At 47.3% G+C, this 24,153-nt stretch overlaps 1 protein-coding gene across 4 annotated transcripts in view; it reads left to right on the top strand.

Annotated features, from left to right (window-relative positions):
* Nucleotides 1-23,300: 23,300 nt before the first annotated feature.
* LOC125520498 (callose synthase 3-like) overlaps nucleotides 23,301-24,153 on the top strand; it is a 93,595-nt gene continuing 92,742 nt past the window's right edge. For all 4 annotated transcript variants that reach the window (XR_007288693.1, XR_007288692.1, XM_048685447.1 and 1 more), the window contains exon 1: nucleotides 23,301-23,655. Coding sequence is in view for 2 of the 4 variants with exons in the window: in XM_048685447.1 (XP_048541404.1) it covers nucleotides 23,499-23,655 (157 nt within the window). In the remaining 2 variants the exon portion in view is untranslated. The remainder of the gene's footprint in view (nucleotides 23,656-24,153) is intronic.

Raw genomic sequence — 24,153 nt, 5'->3', positions numbered from 1 at the left:
CTGAGTCTCCACCGGGAGTCCTTTCAATATGTTCAATGCCTGGTTGAATGGAGTGTCCCACTTGGGCCTCGCCAATGCCTCAGATGGCGAGTCGCTTTCGGCCGCAATCCTGTGTTGCTCTCTCTGCAAAAGGGAGAAGGATCGTTTACAAATATGACTAACGTGCAGTCGAATTGATCAAAAACTAAAATTACCAGCAGTCCCATGAACTCCGTCGTGACTGGGTCCATCTCGAAAACCTTCTTGACTGAGTCCCAATGGTGATATGCCCTGAGGATGCCACGCTCCTGCGGGACGGTGAAGTCCGCCAAGGGGTCTGGGATGCCCAGACTCTTGCGTTCCGCGTCCTCCTTGGCCCATATGGACTTCTTCCCGCCGTAACCACGGCTTCCGAGGTGGTGGCACCCCATGTTCCTCTGTTGAAGCCCCTTCATCTACTTCGACTTTTTTTGGCAGCTTCGGCCTCGCAAGCCGCCTTGAATATTTCAAAGCGCTCTTCCGTGATTCTCGGATTATCCTTTACAATCTCGGAATAGGGTTCCTTTTTGTTGATGATACGATGTTTCACCCTTTCTTTCCACGCGGCCAACGTGTCGCTGAACTTGGTCATGGCGTGTATGTTTATCTTCTTCATTGCTGGGTCCTTATCTGGATCTTTATAATCCTTTTCATTCCGGCCCAGGAACAAGAATATCTGGTGCAGCTTCTTTAGGAGGGAGGGCCACATATTATCTATCTTCTGTAGTTTCTCATCGTTGATGGTGGCGGTTGTCCGTACGATGCAGCTTATTTGATCACCATAGCACGACCGCGCTTCCTCGGGCACTTTTAGCTCAAAAATGCCGTCGTCCATCTCCGTGACCACCAGTCTAGTAGTCATGAGCTGGTTTGGGCGTCGTGGCCTCTTTGATTTCGGTTGTAGACCGGCTCCGCTAGTCTCGGCGCCGGTGTCGGTGCCGGTCTCGGTGCCGATGTGAGTCTCATCGCCGGTCTGCATCTCGGTATCAGTCCCCGATGCGACAGGTGGGCCTAGCAAAAACATCCGTTGATCGTCGGCTTCCCTCAAAAATTCGTCTGCCGCCAAGTAGACGTCGTCGCAATCAACAGAACCCTGTCCTTCATCGTTGCTAGCCATGTTTCCTACGATTAAATCTAGTCAATTAATTCTAGACCTAATAAAATGAATAATGACATAAAAAAGGCCTATGCTTTGCAGGAACGTTGACTCCTTCCCGGTGCCGCAAATCCTGGGCACTTGATATGTCCTAGTTTGTAGCACATGCCATGCCGAAATTCACGGAAAATTTCGGCATGACCTTTGCTAAAAAGTGGACAAATCGAGCACCTGAAATTTGCCGGAACAGAAATGAATCAACATTCCGGCAAAACATAGGCCACTCGGCTTCATTCCCTGGAAACAGTGTTCAAATATCCATCCTCGACACCGCAACACATGTCCAAATATACACGAGCAACCACATGTCCAAATATACATGTCCAAATTTCACAAGCTAATTCAAAAACTAAGTGTAGAAGAAAATTCATTTAACTATTATAGAACAAAATTCAGTTAACTTTAGTGCTCTATAATGATGAAAGGAAAAAATTCAGTTAACTAGTAATTTCATTCATTTAGGTTATTCATTTAGCTTCACCTAATTAACCTACTGTACAACTACTACTAGCAGCACTACTAACCTAATTAACCTAGCAAAACCCTACTGCCCTAACTAAAAAACATCTAATTAACATCTACTGGTACCACTACTGCCCTAACCTATTTAACATCTACTAGTATCACTATATACTACTAGCAGCACTGCTACAACATTTTCTTCATTTTTTTCTTTTAAAAAACATCTATGAAAACAAAAACCCTAGTTAAACCCTACCGCCCTAACTAACTTTTGCTGTAAACCAAATTTTTTGCTCTAAACTAATGTTTTCTCTAACATCTACTACTTAACATCTTTTGCTCTAAACTAAATTTTTTGCGATAAACTAACTTTTGCTCTAAACTAATTTTTGCTCTAAAATGCAGAGAGAGAGGAGGGGTGGGGGCTTACAGAGAGGGGAGAGACGATGGCGGTGAGGTCGAGGGCGGCCTCGGGCTCGGGCAGCGGCGATCCTGGGCGGGCTCGGGCGGTGGTGAGGTCGAGGGCGGCCTCGGGCGGCGGCGGTGAGGATGAGTGTCGGTGTCAGAACCGGCGGATCTCGGGTAGGGTGTCCCGAACTGTGCGTCTAGGCGGATGGTAACAGGAGACAAGGGACACGATGTTTTTACCCAGGTTCGGGCCCTCTCGACGGAGGTAAAACCCTACTCCTGCTTGATTAATATTGATGATATGAGTAGTACAAGAGTAGATCTACCACGAGATCAGAGTGGCTAAACCCTGGAAGCTAGCCTATGGTATGATTGTATGTTATCCTACGGACTAAAACCCTCTGGTTTATATAGACACCGAAGAGGGCTAGGGTTACACAGAATCGGTTACAATGGGAGGAGATCTACATATCCGTATTTCCAAGCTTGCCATCCACGCCAAGGAAAGTCCCATCCGGACACGGGACGAAGTCTTCAATCTTGTTTCTTCATAGTCCAACAGTCCGGCCAAAGGTTATAGTCCGGCTGTCCGGACACCCCCTAATCCAGGACTCCCTCAGTAGCCCCTGAACCAGGCTTCAATGACGATGAGTCCGGCGCGCAAATTGTCTTCGGCATTGCAAGGCAGGTTCCTCCTCCGAATATTTCCTAAAAGATTTTGAACACGAGGATCGTGTCCGGTTGTGCAAAACAAGTTCCACATACCACCGTGGAGAGAATTATATTTCCATAGATCTATCCCGCTGACGTATTCTGCGGTATGACATCACAGCACAGCCAAGCCTTTATTTGAATCGTTTTTTACCCCCCACCTCAGCGCATTTCACGAGGCAATTCCTTTGGCCGGTCTTGTCGAAGCAGAGATCGTGTCTCCTTTTTTTACGGGATTCTCATCAACACGGACGTGGGTAACCCAATCGTGCCCGTCGGTATGTCCCCCCGACCAAAGGTAAGTCCCAAACGGTCACAGGGGGGCTCTTGGTATTCAACCTCTTATAAAGAGACCAAGGCCTAACTCCTTTCTCTCGATCTCAATCGAATCCGCATCCCGCCTTGAGTTCCAACACCCAAGGTTCCAGATTCAGGCGCTTCGGACCTTCGATGATGTCCGGACCCAACCTTCGAGGCCAATGGGTGCCTTCCTCCGTCAGGGAGGAAGACGTACTAAAGCTAAGGGAGGCCCGGTACTTGACCGGCGAAATCCCGCATGGGCTGCCTGCTCAAGGACAGGTTATTCCCACTCCCAAGCCTGGTGAGAGCGTTGTATTCGTGTCTCACTTCCTCCGAGGGGTAGGCTTCGCGCCGGATCCCTTCGTGAGGGGGCTCATGTTCTATTATGGACTAGAATTCCGCGACTTAGCTCCGGAGTCCATCCTCCACATCTCATCGTTCATCCCGTGTGCTTTCCTCCGTATTACTCGTCACTTCGGACTGTGGCTTAAGACCTTCAAAGTGGAGCCGAAGACGATAGAGGGAGAGCATGCAGAGTGCGGAGGTGCTGTAATAAGCAAGGATGCTAATGCTCCGTGGCCCGAGGGCTCTTTTCAAGAGGAGTCAAGCCTATGGCAACAAGAGTGGTTTTATATCAAAGCTCCCAGGGGTACCAAATGGGTGGCGTCACCTGCTTTTCGCTCGGGTCCCCCGCCCCGACTAGCGTCATGGGTTAATAAGGGGCTGGACTAGGGGCCAGCAAAGGATGTGCCCCTGTTGCAGAGCCGCATCCGAGATCTCCTGGAGAGAGACATCAGTCTGGTCGTGGTGACGCAGGTCATGTTAATTCGCCGAGTCCTGCCCTGCAAACTTCGCCCCCTCCGCCCGTGGCAGTTCAATCCGGAGGGACCGCGAGCTCTCCAACTTCTTTTTGGCATGATGCCCATGGAGATGTACAAATTGTTCTTCGGACCACAAGTAATGTGTCCAGACTCTACTGAGGATGCAGGTCTGAGGTGCAATCGTCCGGATACCCAAGTAAGTTGCCCTGTGCCCGGACATGCCATCTATTTGTTTATCACAACATCGCCCTTAACAGAGCTGTTCTTGAAACAGGAGTGGATAGCGAAGGCGAAGTTAATCAGGTGTCCGGCCCCCCTTCCCGAGACCTCGCCAGATCCCGTGTTAACCAGGATGCTGGAGATCGCGCCTTCGGAAGAAAACAAAGGGGGGAACAAGGGAGCTACTGCCTCCGCGGAGGAGGTTGTCCGGAAGGGAGGAATCAAAAATTCCTCTCCTCAGGGGAAGAAGAGGACCGCCTCTGAAGACCCGGAGACAGCGGTCTCAAAGCAGGGGAAGAAATCTTTACTAGAGGGTCCTGCGACAGGGGATGTCCCGGCCGTACTATGCCCTCAAGGGGATCAGCCCTCCACCGAGCCGTAAGTAAAAGGGTGTTTAATAATAATAGAAATCCTTGCTTCACTTTTGAGGAAGATAACCAAAAATTTACCTTGTAGTTCGGATCTTAGCCCTTCTCAGCAGAGCTCGTCTTCGGGGGATCTTCTTCCAGGGATGATGGAGATCGGAACGCCTCCCCTTGCCATCCCTCCTCATGAGGCGGGCGACCCCGAGGTGTCGTCGCAAAGGGTTTCTCCCGATCCGGTAAGGCCGGAAGGTAGTCATATGGCCACCCGAAGCCTTCTGTGTCCGGCTTCTGAGAGAAGCAATCGAATGAGTCCGGCACCGCCTGGTGCACAGTCGGAGGTACTGAAGGATTTGCTAGGGCGGGCGTCTATCTCAGAGGAGCACCGTGCGTTGATGGGCACGGTAATTGAAAGGATTTCGTCTGCGGAGAGCGGGTTGCATGAAGCTGTCATGAGTTTACCGACAGGTTTTGAGGTACGTGTAATGATGTACCTTCAGTACCTCATACTCTAAGATGCGTCCTGTATAGATAGTAGCCCCTGAGACTCTAGGTGCTGTCAAAGACGACGGCACGTGGAGGATTATAGTGCCAGGTATAATTTTGCCGCCGTCATATGTAGGTGGCGAAGTGTCCGGTGGCCAGCCGGACTGATGAATTTTCCGAGCTAAAGCGGCTACTTGACGTGGCAGATGCCGACATCACGCTTGTCAACAAGCGGCTTGACGAGGCACAAGGTATGTAATTTCTCCGGGGACACCTGGTAAGAGGAGCTTGATGCCAGTATCTTACAACATGTGCGCTTGATGCAGATGGGGCTGCCGCTGTGGAGGACCATCGGGCAGAGCTTGCCCGAGCCAAAGAGCAAGCCAGAAAAAGCGATGCGGCTACCCTAAAGGCGGTTGAGGAGCTGAAAGCCGAACAGGCTGCTCACTACCAAAGCAAGGAGGAAATGGCCGAGATGGCTGTGAAATTAAAGAACGCTGCTGACCGCTGCAAGCTTCTTGAAATGGAAGATCGGGTGGAGCGGACAGCATGCGTGGAGGGTGCGCGGATGGCCCTTGCCCGTGTCAAGATATACTGGGCGGAGATGGAGGCCACCGCTGTTGCATCCCAAGATTCGCACGAAAGCCGAGTACCTGGCGAGCACTACTTTCAAGAAGTTCAGGAAGGCGCTCGTGCAATAGAGACGCAGTGCTCGAAGGATATTATGTTCGAATAACATGTATTTTTGTTGAAAACAATATTTTGCTGAAATCTAGAAGCTTTTTATACTTGCGCCTGCAAGAATTATAATACCTCCTGCGCGGCCATTAATGTATATATATATATATATAACTTGAAAGATGGCAGTCGTCGGCTTCAGCCCCCACGCATATAATGCAGGGGTGTTCGCAGAAGACGCATTTTCACACTTCCAACGTCTTGGTCCATTTAAGGAGGTGATAGCGCAACGAACTAGGCAATCGGACTATAATGCTTTATCACTTTCACTTAGCCATAGGAGTTTGATAGTGGGGCTACTATATAGCCCCTGGTGGCGCCGCGCTCACCCGAATTCGGGGCGCGTGTGTGCCTGGCCGGGAAACGGCCCTTCGTTAATGCAGAGGAATCCCGAAGATTCCGTTAGGTCATTGAGTGGTTGACCAGTCTCACGCTATGTCATGACAGATAGTTTTTGGCTTTCTCTACTGAGGTGCTCGTCTGGCTGAACCGGGGCACAATCGAAGTAGTTCTCCTGGTGCCGCCTTAGCCGATAGAGCGGAACGTAAGGCAACAAAACACAGGAGCCGGGCAAACCAAACATTTTACCAAAGACATGATTCAGAGCTGATGCATATAAGGCCAAACTCGCAACGCCGAACACTCCCTAAGGTATTCGGTCTTTATGATTTTAAACGGGATGAATAATGCCCTTAGTAATAAGCCCCTAGTGTCCAGCTACGTGCAATATTATGACGTGGCCACATGCCAAGATGTCAGCCCCCTTCTCGGTTATACTGAGAATCCGGGGGATGTGTATCAACAAGAGACAGTAAAAAAGGTTTACGCAGGGTCTTAATCTAAAAAGAATCCTTGGAACTCCGATAGGTCATCGAGTGGTTTACCAGTCTCACGCTATATCATGACAATCAGTTTTCGGCTTTCTCTACTGAGGTGCTCGCCTGGCTGAACCGGGGCACAATCGCAGTAGTTCTCCTGGTGCCGCCTTAGCCGATAGAGCGGAACGTAAGGCAGCAAAACACAGGAGCCGGGCAAACCCAACATTTGACCGAAGACATTATTCGGAGCTGATGCATATAAGGCCAAACTCGCGACGCCGAACACTCCCTAAGGTATTCGGTCTTTATGATTTTAAACGGGATGAATAATGCCCTTAGTAATAAGCCCCTAGTGTCCAGGTACGTGCAATATTCTGACGTGGCCACATGCCAAGACGTCAGCCCCCTTCTCGGTTATACTAAGAATCCGGGGGATGTGTGTCAACAAGAGAGAGTAAAAAAGGTTTACGCAGGGTCTTAATCTAAAAAGAATCCTTGGAACGGGTCCCTGATGCACGTCGGTGCCTATGTCTCCGTTGTGCCGTGTCCTGGACGGGTGTAGCATGGTGTTTATTTGTAAAAGAGAGGAACTTAGTTGAAAAAGTAGTCGTGCGAAATGTATGTTATACTAAATAAGCAAAGTATAATTCAAGATGGGTAAAATTGAGCCTTATTGCCAATTGTTTTACATGCGCGGAGCCCCTTGTATAGGGGTATACGGCTTTTAAACCTTTATCAATTATATGTTGACGCCGGACTCGTCTAGCCGTGTCCGTGGTCTTAACGACCTGTTAAAATCTTTGGTTGGTGAAGCCGTTTTAGTGTGTGGCTGCCAAGGCAGCCGCACAGTCTTCCGCGCGCGAGGAGCGCTCAATATTTCCCTTGAACGACATGATGCCTCGTGGGCCGGGCATCTTAAGTGTGAGAGACACATAATGCGGTATTGCGTTAAGGCGGGCGAAAGCTTCGCGTCCCAGTAGTGCTTGATAACCACTTTGAAACGGAGCGATGTGGAAGGTTAGCTTTTCGCTACGGAAGTTATCGGGGGAGCCGAACATAACTTCTAGTAGGAGGGAGCCCGTGCAATGGGTTTCTGGGCCTGGCGTTACTCCTATAAAGGAAGTATTGCTATGGCTAATTTTTTTTGGGTCCATCCCCATTTTGCGGACTGTGTCCTGATATATCAGGCTTAAACTACTGCCGCCGTCCATCAGGAGTCGTGTAAAGTGGAGTCCGTCAATTATCGGGTCTAACACCAAGGCAGCCCAGCCTGCGTGCCGGATACTTCCGGAGTAATCCCGATGGTTGAAGGTGATCAGTTTTGACAACCAGTGGCGAAACTCCTTGGTGATAGGCCGCATGGCACGTATCTCTGTGGGTGCCACTTCGTTTTTCCCTTTTGTCACGTGTAGTACGTTTAATGTTTTGACTTCTTGTGGGAATTTCTTTTGTTCCCCAGTGCTTTGTTTGTGGGGTTCATCATCGTCTTCACTTGGTGTATCCAGCCCCTTATGTTCGGTGTTGAGTTTGCCGGATTGCTTGAAGACCCAACATTCTCTATGGGTATGATTTGCAGGCTTCCCAGGGGTGTTGTGGATTTCACATATCTTGTCCAGGATTTTGTTTAGGTTAGACAGTTCGTCCCTGTTATCTTTGAGGGGTAGCTTTTGTTGACCCTGCCGAGAGCTTTTGAATCCGGCGTTAACTGCCGCGCTCTTCGGGATGTTTCCCTTATTCCGGCACTGGTCTTTGCTGCGTCGTGGCTTCCCATTTCAATCCCTGACTTCAGATGTACTTGGGTCGCTGGTGCCGCACCTTGCCAACTAGCTGTCCTCTCCTGCGCAGAAGCGGGTCATGAGGCTTGTTAATGCGGCCATTGTTCTTGGCTTTTCTTGGCCGAGGTGTCTGGCGAGCCATTCATCTCGAACGCTATGTTTGAAAGCTGCTAAGGCTTCGGCGTCCGGATAGTCGACTATCTGGTTATTTTTAGTAAGAAATCTGTTCCAGAGCTTCCGGGATAACTCTCCGGGTTGTTGAGTTATATGACTTAAGTCGTCTGCATCCGGTGGTCGGACATAGGTCCCTTGAAAACTTGCCCGAAAAGCGTCCACGAGATCTTCCCAACTTCCAATGGTGTTTTCGGGAAGGCCTTTAAGCCAGTGCCGGGCTAGCCCTTTGAGCTTGAGGGGTAAGTATTTGATGGCGTGGAGGTCATCTCCTCGGGCCATGTGGATGTTGAGGATATAGTCCTCAATCCAGACCCCCGGGTCTGTAGTTCCGTCATATGCCTCTATGTTTAAGGGTTTGAATCCCGCTGGGAATTCATGGTCCAGCACCTCATCGATGAAACATAGGGGGTGTGCGGCACCCCTGTATTTGGGTGTGCCGTGGTGTTCGAATATTTGTTGTGTTGCATTGCTTGCTAGAGCTTGCTTTCTCGGCCTGTAGATAGATCTGGCTGGGCCATCTTTTTGATGCGAATCCTCGTGTGGATCACGTGCTGGTTTGTGTGCGGCGCCGTTTGCCGCTTTATGTTGGTCATGAGGTCGTCTATCCGACCGGGTGGCTGCTTTGTTTTTTGATTGTGGGGGCTCTAACGCCTCCTCATCAAATTCGGGAGTAGCTTTCGCTTCGGGTAGCTCTTTGTGTGGCGACTGCCGCCATATTTGTCTACGGTGTTGAGTACTTTGCTCCATCTGATTCTGAGTGCAACTTCGGCAGTCTTGAGCTTCCGCTTCTACTTTTTCAGGCTACGCGCAGTGGCGACAAGCCTTTTATGGAGGTTCTTCTTCTCCAGGAACTTGTCCGGCTTGAGGTCATCTAGACTGTTATCTTCGCCGGGGGTGGGTTGTTCGGTTTGGTTATCCAAGTTGCCTTGTTCGGACGGTTGCTCAATGCCATGTTCATCGTCCGCCGGCTCGCCCTGCTCTATGGCAGGGTCTGTATGACCGCTGTTTTTGTCAAGGCGGGGTTTGGAGCGCCGCTTACGCCGCCGCTTTGACTGCTTTTCGAAGGAACGATCCTTCCTTGCGTCCTCCCGTTCCTCGTCACCATTTCCTTTGGGTGTGTCCACCATGTATACATCGTAGGATGAGGTGGCTTGCCAGTGCCCTGTAGGCGTTGGTGCCTGTTCGTCTCCTACATCGTCGTCCATACCATCGATGTCTTCGGAGTCGAAATCGGGCATGTCGGTCAAGTCATCGACAGTGGCTATGAAGTGGGTGGTGGGTGGGCGTCGAATTTCTTCGTCGTCCGCATCCCAATCCTGCTGGTCGTAATCTGGCCAGGACTCTTCTGACAAAGAGAGAGACCTTAGTGAATTCAGTATGCCGCCGAAGGGCGAGTGCTGAAAGATATCTGTGGCGGCGAACTCCATGATCGGCGCCCAATCGGATTCGATTGGCAGGGGCGCGGAGGGTTCAGAGTTCGGAGGAGAGTCCGGTAATGTGGAGTCACGAGCCTCGCGAAGGATAAGGTTGGTGTTTGGCTCGATCGCCATTGAGGCTGCAGCCTCCATGGCAGGGTCTAGCCACCCGCCCTCGATCAGCGCAGTAGGCTCCGAATTAAAGGTCGGAGCGGATGTGGGTGCGGCCTCCAGGACACTGTTCGACGGCAGAGCAAAATCATGCCCATCATGACAGTGCGGCGCACTCGACAGGGGGTGGAGTCCGTCGAAGATCAAGTCTCCGCGGATATCGGCCGTGTAGTTTAAGCTTCCAAACCTGACCTGATGGCCAGGGGCGTAGCTTTCAATCTGCTCCAGATGGCCAAGCAAATTGGCCCGCAGTGCAAAGCCGTCGAATACAAAAATCTGTCCGGGGAGAAAAGTCTCACCCTGGACGGCATCGGTAACGATGATCGAAGGAGCCATCAAGCCTGATGATGATGACACAGATGAACTCTCAATGAAAGCACCAATGTCGGTGTCAAAACCGACGGATCTCAGGTAGGGGGTCCCAAACTGTGCGTCTAGGCAGATGGTAACAGGAGACAAGGGACACGATGTTTTTACCCAGGTTCGGGCCCTCTCGATGGAGGTAAAACCCTACTCCTGCTTGATTAATATTGATGATATGGGTAGTACAAGAGTAGATCTACCACGAGATCAGAGAGGCTAAACCCTAGAAGCTAGCCTATGGTATGATTGTATGTTGTCCTACGGACTAAAACCCTCCGGTTTATATAGACACCGAAGAGGGCTAGGGTTACACAGAGTCGGTTACAATGGGAGGAGATCTACATATCCGTATTGCCAAGCTTGCCTTCCATGCCAAGGAAAGTCCCATCCGGACACGGGAGGAAGTCTTCAATCTTGTATCTTCATAGTCCAACAATCCGGCCAAAGTTTATAGTCCGCCTGTCCAGACACCCCCTAATCCATGACTCCCTCAACGACCTTCCGGTAGCAAAGAAGCCTAGGAAGAGACCGAGGAAAGGCAACAAAGCTGCTTCTATGATCCAGACGCCTCAGCAGCCTTGGGTTCAAGACCATATAGATATCCCCGGTGCGGCAAAATGGCATATCCCCGGTGAACCAATCCTACCTAAAGCAATGCTAGGGGCCAGATTAGGCGATCTAAGTAGACTTCATGACGGTGTGCTGCGGATAGAGAAAGGCATCATCTCCGCGAAAAATCCAGGATACCCACTCTACGTGGTTAACGTGCCGCGGCAATTGTCGTACGTCGACACATTCCCCGCGGAGAAGTTCTTCCTTCGATTCGATTACATTTTCGACATGCACTAGAAGAAGCTAGATTTTACATTTGTCCACCTTAATGCCTTGCACATGAACTACCTCATCGGGGTTGAGCAGATACCTCATATTTGTGTCGCTGACCCGTTCTTCATGCACGGGGGCTTCTTGGAAGTCTGCGCAAAGCACCGTGAATACGCGTGGGAATACATCGTCAATTTCATGCTCGCCAATAAGGAAAAGGAGGCGATTCTCGTGCCTTATCATCCCCTGTAAGTCATCCGCGTGGATATCCTTCCTTCGAATTCAATCATTCATTTGCACGGTGGAGGCTAATTAATTTGAGGTGTACTTAATTTGCGCAGCGGCGGGCGCGCCGTCCTCATCATCCTCTACCCTCGATACTCCCACGCTCTTACTTGGACTCATCGAAGAACATTAACAAAAAGGATTACACCCACATCAAGTCTGTTCTCGATAGTACTATGTTTCACTATAGTGCACGGGGTGGAGAGGTCAAGGACAAGAAGAAAAGGGACGGCAGGCCCGCCTTTGGCCATAAGACCGACTTCTACTGCATCCAGCAACCGAGTGATTCTCTTAATGATGGATTCTATGTCCTACACCACATGCTGGAGTACAGATGGGATCACCAGAACCTTCGCATGTCACCTAGATCCGGCGATGCCCATATTCTGCAATGGGCAAAGAACTTAGGAGATATCGAGGATCATCGACTTCGAGCTGAGTTCTATCACATCCAGGGCGAACTTGCCCAAATCATCATGAAGGAGGTCCTCAAAAAAACAGGGATGTTCTATGAAGAAGGACAAATGTCGCGGGAAGACGTCCGAACACGCGCAGCCGCTCAGCTTCTCGACCTAAAGCCTTTCACTAAGCTCGGGGACTATCTCCTTGACTTGGATGGATCGCAAGACATGTTGGCATGATTGTCAATATATGACAATGTGTCCATTTAGTCCATACATTCTGTATGACGAAACTTTGAGTTATGCACGACGAAACTTTATTTGTGATGTAATTAAACCGTCCTCCTCGACTAGCGAACACTACTAGGAAAAACCTTATACACAACATCTTAGCAGTAGCGCTGGACAAAACAGGGCGCTACTGCCACTTAGTAGTAGCGTTTTCGAATAAACCGCACTACTGCTACTACTTTAGCAGTAGTGCGTTCGGCGAAACTGCGCTTCTGCTATAGTTGTACTGGGCACAGATGGCTAGCCCCACTTAGCAGTAGCGCGTACCACTGACCAGCACTACTGCTACGGCCCGTAGCAGTAGCGCGTTTCTCTGAAACGCGCTACTACTTACTTACCTTATCCTCGAGCGGTTCACCCTCTCACACTCACTCCCTCTCAGTCACTCTCGCCCGCGCCGAAACCGTACATCGTTCGCCGCCGCCGTGCTGCTCCTCGCCGAGGTACTCCCTCCTCCCCTCCATCCTCCCCCATCCTCCTCCGGCCGCCCTCCTCCCACCGCCCCTCTCCCTCCTCCTCCTCCGGCCGCCCCTCCCCCTCCACCCCCGCCCCTCCTCCTCCTCCGGCCGGCCCGCGTCCCTCCTCCGATCCCACCGGCCTCCTCCCCCTCCTCCTCTCTCCTTCCTCCTCCCTTCCCCTCCTCCCTCCATCTCTTTTTTTCTGTTTTTCACTGTAGTTTTTTACTATTGTATAATGTAGTTTGTTTTACTGTTTTTAGTAAGTGTTTAAAATAATTAGTAAGTAAATTAATAAACTAGTTGAACTAGTTTAGTTTTAGTAAGAACTAGTTGAATTAATAGAACTAATGTATTTTTAGTAAGAAAATTAATATAACTAGTTGAACTAGTTTATTTCTAGAAAGAACTAGTTTATTTCTATTTATAGTAAGTTTATATTTAGTAAGAACTAGTTGAATTAATAGAACTAGTTGAACATGTCACATTTATTTTTATATTTTTAGTTTAAGCAATTATTCCCGCATCAACGTCGACGATGCCTATCCCGCATCCTCGTCGCCGATACCCGTCGTTCGCTAGGCTTTTTGTTGTATTAGTGATGTTATATGTATGATACTATTCGGGATGTATTAGTGATAACTTATAGGGTTTTTGTTTTTGCAGAAATCAAGGAGCCCCTCCATCATCCCCGCCGTCGTCCCCGTCATCGACCCCCTCCGACCTCGAGGTGAGACCAGCCAAATCTCCAAGTCAATATGAGTCCTATAAGATCTAATGTAGATAAAAACATGTATATCTTGTGTTGCTCAAATAGGATATGTGGTTGCCCAAGTGGCCGGCCATGTTCAGGTTACACCTCCGAGTGGCCTATGTTTTGCCGGAGTGTTGATTAATTTCCGTTCCGGCAAATTTCAGGCGCTCGATATGTCCTGTTTTAGCAAAGCTCATGCCGGAATTTTCCGTGAATTTTGGCATGACTTGTGCTAGAATATGTAGGAAATATCGAGTGGTCTAGATTTTCTAGAAAGATAATTAAACGATATTTCGGGTTGACTTTAAGTCTGTCGAGGCTGAAGAATCCTGACTGTTGTCGTGGGGGTCGTTTCTCCTTCTTCTCCGGGTGCTAGACCTTTGTTATGCACTAGGGGAAGGAGGAGTAACGACTATCACCGACAGTCGCAAATGTCAGAGAGGAATCAGTGAGGGAGAGTCTCCACCATATATGAGAGGACGAAGAATCCCGACTGTTGTCGTGGGGGTAGCTTCTCCTTCGTTCCCGTGTGCTAGACAATTTGGTGTAATGCCTCGGGAACGAAAGGAGGAGCTACCATCACCGACAGTCGAATATATACACCACGTGAGCTCAGAGTTTTCAAGAAAAGACTCGACAGACCGATAGTCAACTCGTGATGAATAATGAACAAGCTGAGAGTTTTAATTGTACAAGTTTAATCTTTGAATTATGAACATAGGAAATGTCGTCGGACGAAGAAGGTCCCGGGGAGTGCTCCTGGTGCGGCGACAACCGGGCTTTCTGCGACAGGCCTCACCTGGACAAAGATCAGCGCTTCAGCATTAAGCTCGAGGAGGCCTTCGATTGTGATACGGTGGCCTGGATTTTCTAGAAAGATAATTAAGCTCGACTTCTACTACTTCAACGTGTAATTTTCGTCTTATACAATTCGACTGGCTTATCCCATGCCATGCAAGACGCTATGTCTTGGAGAGGATGGGTTTTGAAGATCATGAGAGGAATGAAACAAAGAAAATTAACCTAAGGACCCATCATGGTATGGATTTTGATGTAAATCTATACAATTCTGAGAGCGTATGCAATTTTGGTTGCCCGGGTTGGGAAGCACTTTGCAAGATGTATGATTTTTAAGAGGGTATGTTTGTCACCATGGATCTTGGTGATCCTCACATCGACCAAGACAATTTGGACATTTGGGTCCTTGTTGATACGCTTCCAATTCTGCCGCTATGTGAGTTCCTCAAACATAGTTATTAAGTAATTTATATTTTTTATTTCAAAATAGTTGACAGCTTATTTCCATTGATAGCTTACTTTCATTTTTCAAAGAATGTGGGGAAGATGGTAGACAGAACCAACTACACCGATGGCTCTGAGTTAACTTATCAGGAGAAAAGTCATCTGGTCGCATATTGTACCGATCTTGAGAATTACAATGCCTTTTATCGAACTCCTCCAAATTATGGTTAATGCGTGCCACTAGTGCACGTGTTGAACCACGATAACTTCCATGGAGATATCTTGGTAAGATTTTTTACTATTACGACATCCGTGCATCTTTTGCATACTTCTAAAACTGAACTACATTGCTAACTACGAAGTTATTACTATGTTTTTCAACAGAAAATCCCGATGGATTGTGTGCCTCATTTGATGTATCAGAATGGTCGCCTTGATGTTTTGAACATACAGCCAGGGTCCTACGAATCTCACCTGTCCATATTTCTAAAACCGGTGAACACATGATAATCAAAGAATGGAAAAAATGTATGGACAGTCGTAAGGAGGTTCTTGGAAGCAACATTGTGCGAAAGGCAAGAATTGGAGACAGGATAATCTCCATTCTCCATAATGGAGAGTCAGGGGCTATCTTGTTTTATGCTATTTTACCTAAGATAATATAGTAGGTCCTAAGAGAATGTAGTAGGCCCTATGAGGTACAATATGTTTACGAGAGTTGATGATAATGAGTAGTTGTGATTATGTCTAGTGACCAACTTGTATGTGATGTCTCATTGATGAAAACGATGATCATGAGGGTGTTATATGACAATGATGTATTATGATGATAAGTTGTTAATGATATGATGATGATGATGATGATGATGATGATGATGATGATGATGATGACGATATATTATATAAGTGGGTGAAAGAACCGCGGATTAGTTTCAAGTGGATGTCCATCCACTTGAAACTAGTCTACGGTTCTTTCTCCCAGTGATGTAATAACTCATTATGATGCAAAATCATTCTCTAAATTGCTGCGGTATGAAAACTTGTATAAAGGTGTATGAATACAACATAAAATAAAAAATAAATAGGTAATAATAGTAGTAGCGCGTGCTAGGAGAAGCGCTACTACTAATTACCAATAGCACTCATAGTACAAAGCGCTGCTACTAAGTCGATATAGCAGTAGCGTGGTCCAACCCACGCTGCTGCTAACCTTTAGCTGTAGCACCTTACTAGTAGCGCCGCACCCCGTGCTACTGGTAGGCTTTAAACACGCGCTACTGCTAGGGTTTTCCCTAGTAGTGGAAGATCACTCTAGTTAGGGCATTTTGGGTACGATGAACTTTGTTATTTATGCTTATGATATGTTGCTTCTATTTTTGCCAAGTCTGTCTCTTTCTGTTGCTTAACTATATATGTTGCATATCATCGACACATGTGACGATGCAGGTGCATAGATCATCGATGGCTAAGAAGTGCTACGCCAGGAGTATACGACGAGTGGCCGGAGTGTCAGGCGCAAGTGTACCGGTTTTCGGTTTCCGGGCGTCAGCCAGTCGTTAGTTTAGCTAGGTTCACGCTAATGCGAGAGAGGGATATATACGAACTCATGTACTTAGTTTAGCTAGGTTCACGCTAATGCGAGAGAGGGATATATACGAACTCATGTACTGCATAGTTCCGCTATCACTCATAGTGATAGCACTTCTCGCCTATATCTTTATTTAGATGGATGATGTTATAGTTGCAAGTATTCGAGACCTGCATGTATTGGTATTTTCGAGATGATGACGAGAGACCACTTTGTGTTGGATGATGATTATGATGGGACTATTTGTATTTATATGCTATGATTACATTTGTGGTCTCGCAGCCATTTGTATGTATATGATGATGAAATTTGTATGTGCTAAAGATTCTTGTATAAAGCCTGATCAAATACAAAACAAATATGCAGAAAAAAACAAAAACTAATAAATTTAGCAGTAGCGAGTGGAGAAAAGTTAGCAGTAGCGTGCCCTAGCAGTAGCGCGTTCTAACAAAGTGCGCTAGAGCTATTAGCAGTAGCGCGCTTTCCTAGAGCTCGCTGCTGCTACGCTTGTATAGCAGTAGCGCGGGTGCACATGCGCTGCTGCTACAGGTTAGTTGTAGCGCCGTATCAGTAGCGCGGGTCCCCGCGCTACTGATATACCTAAAACCCGTGCTACTGCCATGCTTTTCCCTAGTAGTGAATATTTGATTCTTCTATGAATTCTTATATGCATGATTTAATATCTTTGCAAGTCTCTTCGAATTATCAGTTTGGTTTGGCCTACTAGATTGATCTTTGTTGCAATGGGAGAAGTGCTTAGCTTTGGGTTCAATCTTGCGGTGCTCAATCCCAGTGACAGAAAGGGAACCGACACGTATTGTATTGTTGCCATCGAGGATAAAAAGATGGGGTTTATATCATATTGCTTGAGTTTATCCCTCTACATTATGTCATCTTTCTTAATGCGTTACTCCATTCTTATGAACTTAATACTCTAGATGCATGCTGGATAGCGGTCGATGTGTGGAGTAATAGTAGTAGATGCAGAATCGTTTCGGTCTACTTGACACGGACGTGATGCCTATGTTCATGATCATGCCTAGATATTCTCATAACTATGCGCTTTTCTATCAATTGCTCGGCAGTAATTTGTTCGACCACCGTATTATATGCTATCTTGAGAGAAGCCACTAGTGAAACCTATGGCCCCCGGGTCTACTTTACATCTTATAAGTTTCCGATCTATAATTCTAGTTTACTATTTATTTTGCAATCTTTATTTTCCAATCTATACAACAAAAATACCAAAAATATTTATCTTATTATCTTTATCAGATCTCACTTTTGCATGTGGCCATGAAGGGATTGACAACCCCTTTATCGCGTTGGTTGCAAGGTTCTTGATTGTTTGTGCAGGTACTAGGCGATTTGCGTGTAGTATCCTACTGGATTGATACCTTGGTTCTCAAAAACAGAGGGAAATACTTACGCTACTTTCCTACATCATCCTTTCCTCTTCAAGGGAAAACCAACGCATGCTCAAGAGGTAGCATTGCCACACTGTCGTGCTTACGGAACTCTCCCTCGTCCTCAACTGGATCAAGAGCTCGAGGGACATCATCTGCTGAACGTGTGTTAGATGTCGTACGTTCGGTACTTGGATCGGTTGGATCGTGAAGACGTTCAACTACATCAACCGCGTTACTAACGCTTCCGCTTTCGGTCTACGAGGGTACGTAGACACACTCTCCCCTCTCGTTGCTATGCATCTCCTAGATAGACCTTGCGTGATCGTAGATATTTTTTTTTGAATTACTACGTTCCCCAACACAGTGGAGCCTGGCAACTTATTCTGATGGATTACCTCGTCTTGTATGTATACATGGCACTGCTGATGTTACTACGGAAGCTGGTGTTGTCTTCCATGGTCGCACTCTCCAGACCTATTCCAACATGTGTTGCAGGGTATTTGGGGTGGATACTCGTGTGCTAGCGCCAACACCTTCTCCCTGGTTCAATATTAATAGTCTTGGAGAAAACTCACTCTTCTTTGGACTAAACTATCCAATGACGGTGAAAGGCGATCCAGCTGTTGTTGGCACAATGTTACTACCATTTACGAGAAGAAATTGTATCTATACATTGGACATTGTGATGCTTCCCTACCCTGGCTATCACAATATGCGTCCTGATATAGGCCGCTTCAGCCTGGGTGATGAGTCCTGCGTTGGTTTCGATATTGACAATAGTTGGCCCTTCACAGAGGCTTACTTATGGTTCAAATCAAGCGTTTCCAACGCCGAGGATTGGTTGAGCTGAAGTTCATTTCATTTCTTGTTATTTGTTGTGTGATAAAAACTTTAGTATTTACTAGAATGTTTTGTTGGAAATAATCTATAATCCAACATGTATCCTCGTTGTCATTGTGTGTTGATGACTTGTTGTATCTAATGAATGGTACATTTGCATATCCATGTGATAAACTCAGTGTATGAATGGTTTTCGAGTCACTTCTTGGAGTGTGAGTATCGTAGTAGTATAGCCAACATCCGGTTATATGAAGTTGCCACATCACATAGAGCCAACCTAATAGTATGCTAGTAGTGCAATAGTTAGTCCTAGTAGTAGTATACCATCAACTAGAGCTAGGTGTCGCACAGAGGCTCAGAAGTATGGTGATAGCGTGAGGTGGGCTTGTACACTACGTAGTATGATGTAGGCACAGGGCTTGCCTTGTTTCCAACTCATCCGATCTAAATGTTGAGAAGATTTGGTCGAGTTCTTCCTCCTTTTGCCGACATGTGGGACATCCAGCATCCAGGTCGTGTCATGCAAGAAAATGGAGTGCTAGTTGAAGCCACGTGATGTGCATCTTGGGTTAAACTGTAAATGGAATCTTACTCTGGAGTAACTCCAAAAGCGGCCACCGAAGATCTTTATTGGATTTGTTTTTCATCACCAGCACATTGAGGTGAAAGATGTGCAGGTTCAGTGGGTCGTCTTTGCGTTTTCACTGACATGTGGGACCATGTGAGCAAAGAGACGATGGGCACACTCCACGCGTCTGCTGGCTGGCTGAGAAGAGAGAGAGAGGAGGGCTGAGCACGATCCCTAGGAAATTTCGCGACAATGTGAGTAGTACTAGTGGTGTACCGTACTCCTGGAGAGATAATGTGTTCCCTCTACGTAACCAGCGCCATGATATAGTGGGGTGGCATGGGCCATAACTAGCATTCACGTCTAGCAGTACGGCACACGCCACCTGTTGGGGATATAGCTTCGAGGTGTGACCCGCCTAGGAGGGGCTGGGTTACACTGTTGGCGGTTTAATATGAAGAAGGTCCAAGGAGGCCCAAAGTGTGAAGACGGCGACTCATGGAAGCAGGCCTGGTGAAAGCACAAGACCCGGGCATATGAACCGTTGTATGATGACTTGCCTTGTAAGGTATAATTAGTTAGAAACCGAGCCGGCCACATTGTGTGAGCCGGCCGGAACTCTGTAAGCCTCCGGGTCTTGACCTGTTAATATAAAGGTGAGACCCGGCGGCGGGTTAGGTCACAAAACAAGCAATCGAGAACTAGGTCAAGCGTATTCACTCCCTTGTAATCGAAACTCTAGCAATACAACTAGAAGCGGGACGACCTCCATCGTGAGGGGACGAACCAGGGTATTTTTGTCCCGTTCAACCCCTTCAAGCTAACTACGTTACGATGGCTCCGCACCTAAGTCCTTTTGCTAGGACTTCTGCCGTGACAAATCCATGACAGTTGGCGCCCACCGTGGGGCCAGAGCACGGTGGTTTCGAGTTCTTGAAGGGCAGCTTCTCGGGGATCAAGGGATACGCTATGGGCCGGATGACCAAGAGTCGTCGGGGCAAGATCTACATCGATGATGCCGGCTGGGGCCCCGAGGTCGACTCAATCCAGTACGGGTACCGGGTCCCCTTCGGTGGAATTCATGTCTTCATCGGCAAGATCGGCGAATCAGAGCCTGAGCCAGATTCCTGTGCTGACGCCATTGAGATGGCCCAGCGCACGCAACCCACCAGGGCTCAACCTGGCCGGAGGCGAGCTTTTGTTGGCTTTGTTCATGGGGTGGATCTCGAGGAAGGTTCAATGCCAGGTGGAGAGACATCCATCTACTCAGGTGATGAGTCCTCAACCGGCAAAACCGAATCGATCTACCAACTGCAAGACGACAGGCTTGTGGGTTACTCCGATGGTAACAGTATTCAGGACTCCTATGAGCCGCCGAGCAGGGCTGCTATCTTCATGACCGGTACGCAACAGATGGTGAATTCATCGACTGCCGCGGCTATGACCTCCGATTCAACGGCTGCTGCGACGGCCTGGGCGAGCGGCTCTACGCACCCGTCGGCTCAGGTCTTGTCTGAGCCCTTGGATGCTTTGGCGATTCTGTTAGCCGAAGAGGTAACCCCGGCGACTCAAGCACAACATAATGTGGAGGCTGCGAAACTGCGGGATGAGATAGCCCAAGCTAGAGAGGAGCTCAATCCGGAGAATGTCAGGATGGCAACGGAGCGGGAAGCGTTGGAGGCCGAGGCACAACAGATTCAAGCAGAAGCTTTCCGGTTAAACTTGGATCAGAATGCGTCAAACGTTGTTCTTCGAAGGATGCACCAAAGTCACCTACCTCCGCAGTTTGAGGGGCGAAACCTCTTTACTACACCTGGAGATGCACGTTTTCGTATTGTTTCTCCAGTAGAAATCTTGGGGCACTCTTTGATATTCTTTGTGTTGGATTGAATATTACGAATCTAAAGTCGTTTGATGCATATCATATAACTGACCCACCGATACCGGTGGTGACATTGGAGTATCTAGGTGACATTAGGGTTGATTGATGTGTTTTCATATGGTGTTATTTTAGTACGAACTCTAGGGCTGTTTGTAACACTTATAGGAATAACTCGAAAGATTGATCGGAAAGAATAACTTTGAGGTGGTTTCGTACCCTACGAACAATTTCTTCTTATGTTCTCTGCTAGATAAGAACTTTGGAGTGACTCTTTGTCGCACGTTGAGGGATTGCCATATGATTTAATTATGTTAGCACTGTTGAGAGATTGCACTAGTGAAAGTATGAACCCTAGGCCTTGTTTCTAAGCATTGCAATACCGTTTGTGTTCCATTTTATCATTTGCTACCTTGCTGTTTTTTTATTTTCAGATACAAAAACCTATATCTACTATTTGTACTACATTTGTATCACCATCTCTTCGGCAAACTAGTGCACCTATACAATTTATCATTGTATTTGGTGTGTTGGGGACACAAAAGATTTCTTGTATTTGATTGAGGGTTGTTTGAGAGAGACCATGTTCATCCTACGCCTCCCACGGATTTATAAACCATATGCCATCCACTTCAGGGAAACTTGCTACTGTCCTATAAAACTCTGCACTTGAAGGCCCAACACGAGTCTACAAGAAGAAATGTTGTATAGTAGACATCACGTTACATGGCAAGAAAAACAAAAATGCAAGAGGCTTAGGTGTGGTCGACATCGACATTCATGCGTCAGATGATATCTACTGAGACAATATGTTGTGTTCGTAGTTGTGCTTGTCGTAATTTAAGTTTTTAGTTAAGTGGCATGTAGTATTTGGACTATGTTATTAGTCATGTTTAAATTTCGGTGGAACGTTGTTTGAAATATGAAATATAGTCGAAGTAGTTCAAATGTCAGTTCAAAAAAAAGTTTATTTGGTTGATCTGGACGCCCTATTTTATGGAGACGCCATTTATTGAGACGCCACATGTTCGTGCCAAAAAAACCAGTTTCCGTGTCTAAAATTTTTGGACTTCGCCCTTTTTCAAGCCAACAATAGAACTGGTGTTGGAGATGCTTTGAGCACAGTAAAATCACTCAAGACGTACTCTACTTAGATCAAGTACAATAGTCGGCTATAAGCCTGCTTATATCACACTTTTAGCTGTGTGGAGGTGAGAGACATGGAAAAACTGAAGGAATGGGCTATTGTGAAAGAGCTCGCCTCTACGCGTGCTCCTTGGTCAAATTGTTTAACGATGGGAAATAGATAAAGAAAATGTGAGAAAATGTTATGATCTTATAGCCTACCTTATAATCATCACTATGATATGAGTAATTAATCATGATCTTACATGAGCCGGATGAGCAGTCAGTAAGCGAGTAAATCAAGCAAAGGGGGGCACACATGAGAACAAATGTATCTATTTATTACTCAAACCAAGGTGGGTAACGGCGTGCGTTCAAACCACGCGCGCACACTCCTATGTAACTGGACCATGCACCAAACCAAATGTACTTATTTATTGCCCAAGCCAAGGTGAGAGAGTACGGCGTGCGTTCAACCACTAGACATCAAAAGGTGACACACACTGCCCCACTAGACATGACAGAGCTAGTGCTGCTCTTTTAGTTTTTCCATAAAGCGCCTTTCTATTAATTTGAAATGTAACATCAAACCGATACATAATATAATGAGAAACAACTAGCCTTTGCATAACTAAAATGCTCATAGCCAAATATTAATAGTACGGAAAAAGTCATATCAGCAACAGTACAACCATATAGAACAGACACTATGCCTACGGAGTTGATGGTCAGATCCGGAGATTATGATGTCATCAATGGTGCGTGAAAATCTTAATCGCTACCTGCTCCAACCGCATACATATCAAGTTGAACAACTATTGGTATTCCGTTATACAAAGTGTAGACCACGTACAAAATGAGTGCATGTAACAGAAAATAACATGCAAAGGGGAAGTGCTGCTGACAGAGTAGTATAGTTTTATGTGACTACTGATTTGTCTTATGCCTCCTTTGGTTTAGAGGGATATCATAAAGGATATGAATTTCATACAAAAAAGTTCTTTGGACTATCTTTACATTTTAAAAGAAAAATATTAGCATTGACTCAATATGAATATGTTCGAACATCTCTCTATATGAATTGAGATACATGTCATCTCATTTTATATGGTTTTTCTATTTCTTTTTTTTTTGTTTCCCTATAAACCAAAGAAGGCCTGCTGGTGCTCTGACTCTAGTACTCAGTAGTGGTACTAGTATTCCAACCCAGCTCCGCTGTCTTCACCACCAACTTGCTCCTCAACTCTAGTCTTGCACGCGCCCCTCTTGAGGCAAGGCAAGCCACCGCTAGATCTCAGTTCCCCAACTTCCCTGGGAATCCCCTCTTTGAGGCAAGGCAAGCCACCGCTAGATCCCAGTTCCCCAAGTTCGCTGCCCATTCGTGACACTGTTCTTACTACAGGGCTAGTGCAGATCTGCATCCCGGAGGACGAGCCGTCCCGATGGCGTCGTCCTCGGGGCCGTGGCCCCTCCGCACGCAGATGTCGAGCGAGCCTGGTTTCGACAGTGAGGTGGTGCCCTCCTCGCTCGTCGGAATAGCACCCATCCTCCGTGTCGCTAACGAGGTCGGGGCCATGAACCCCCGCGTCGCCTACCTTTGTGAGTGCCCTTCCGACCTATACCATCCTATGCTCGCTCCATCTATGTCTTGTCTTCTTCCTGGAAAATAGGAGCACATTGCTCCCTGTTCTATGGCATCAGTGAAACAACCGGGTCAGAGTGGTTCAAGTTCAGCCACAAGCAGAAGGCGAAAATGAACGCTAAACAACACACCGCTACGAATACCTCCTTGTGTAACCAGTTGGGGTTAGTTAGCAGTATCAGACGCCCTTCTTTGTCCGAAGCTTCCTATGGAAGGGTCGAACCCAGCTCATGGGGAGCAGTTCCCCAAGGCTTGCACTGCTCCTCGCATTGGTACAGCAGCGAGCAAATCTGGATCCGGCCAGATGAGCCTCATGCTCCTCCCATCTTCTAGTTCTACCCTGATAAGATACAAAGTCTCCAGAGATGAGCAGCAAAAATAATATTCCTGACTAAATGACGATTAATAATCAATGTTTTAAATAGCGGGCTATGGTATATAGCGGCAGCCCTTAA

Source organism: Triticum urartu, chromosome 7 (genome assembly GCF_003073215.2).
Source record: "Triticum urartu cultivar G1812 chromosome 7, Tu2.1, whole genome shotgun sequence".
NCBI lineage: Eukaryota > Viridiplantae > Streptophyta > Magnoliopsida > Poales > Poaceae > Triticum > Triticum urartu.
This window is presented reverse-complemented; position numbering and strand designations above follow the sequence as displayed.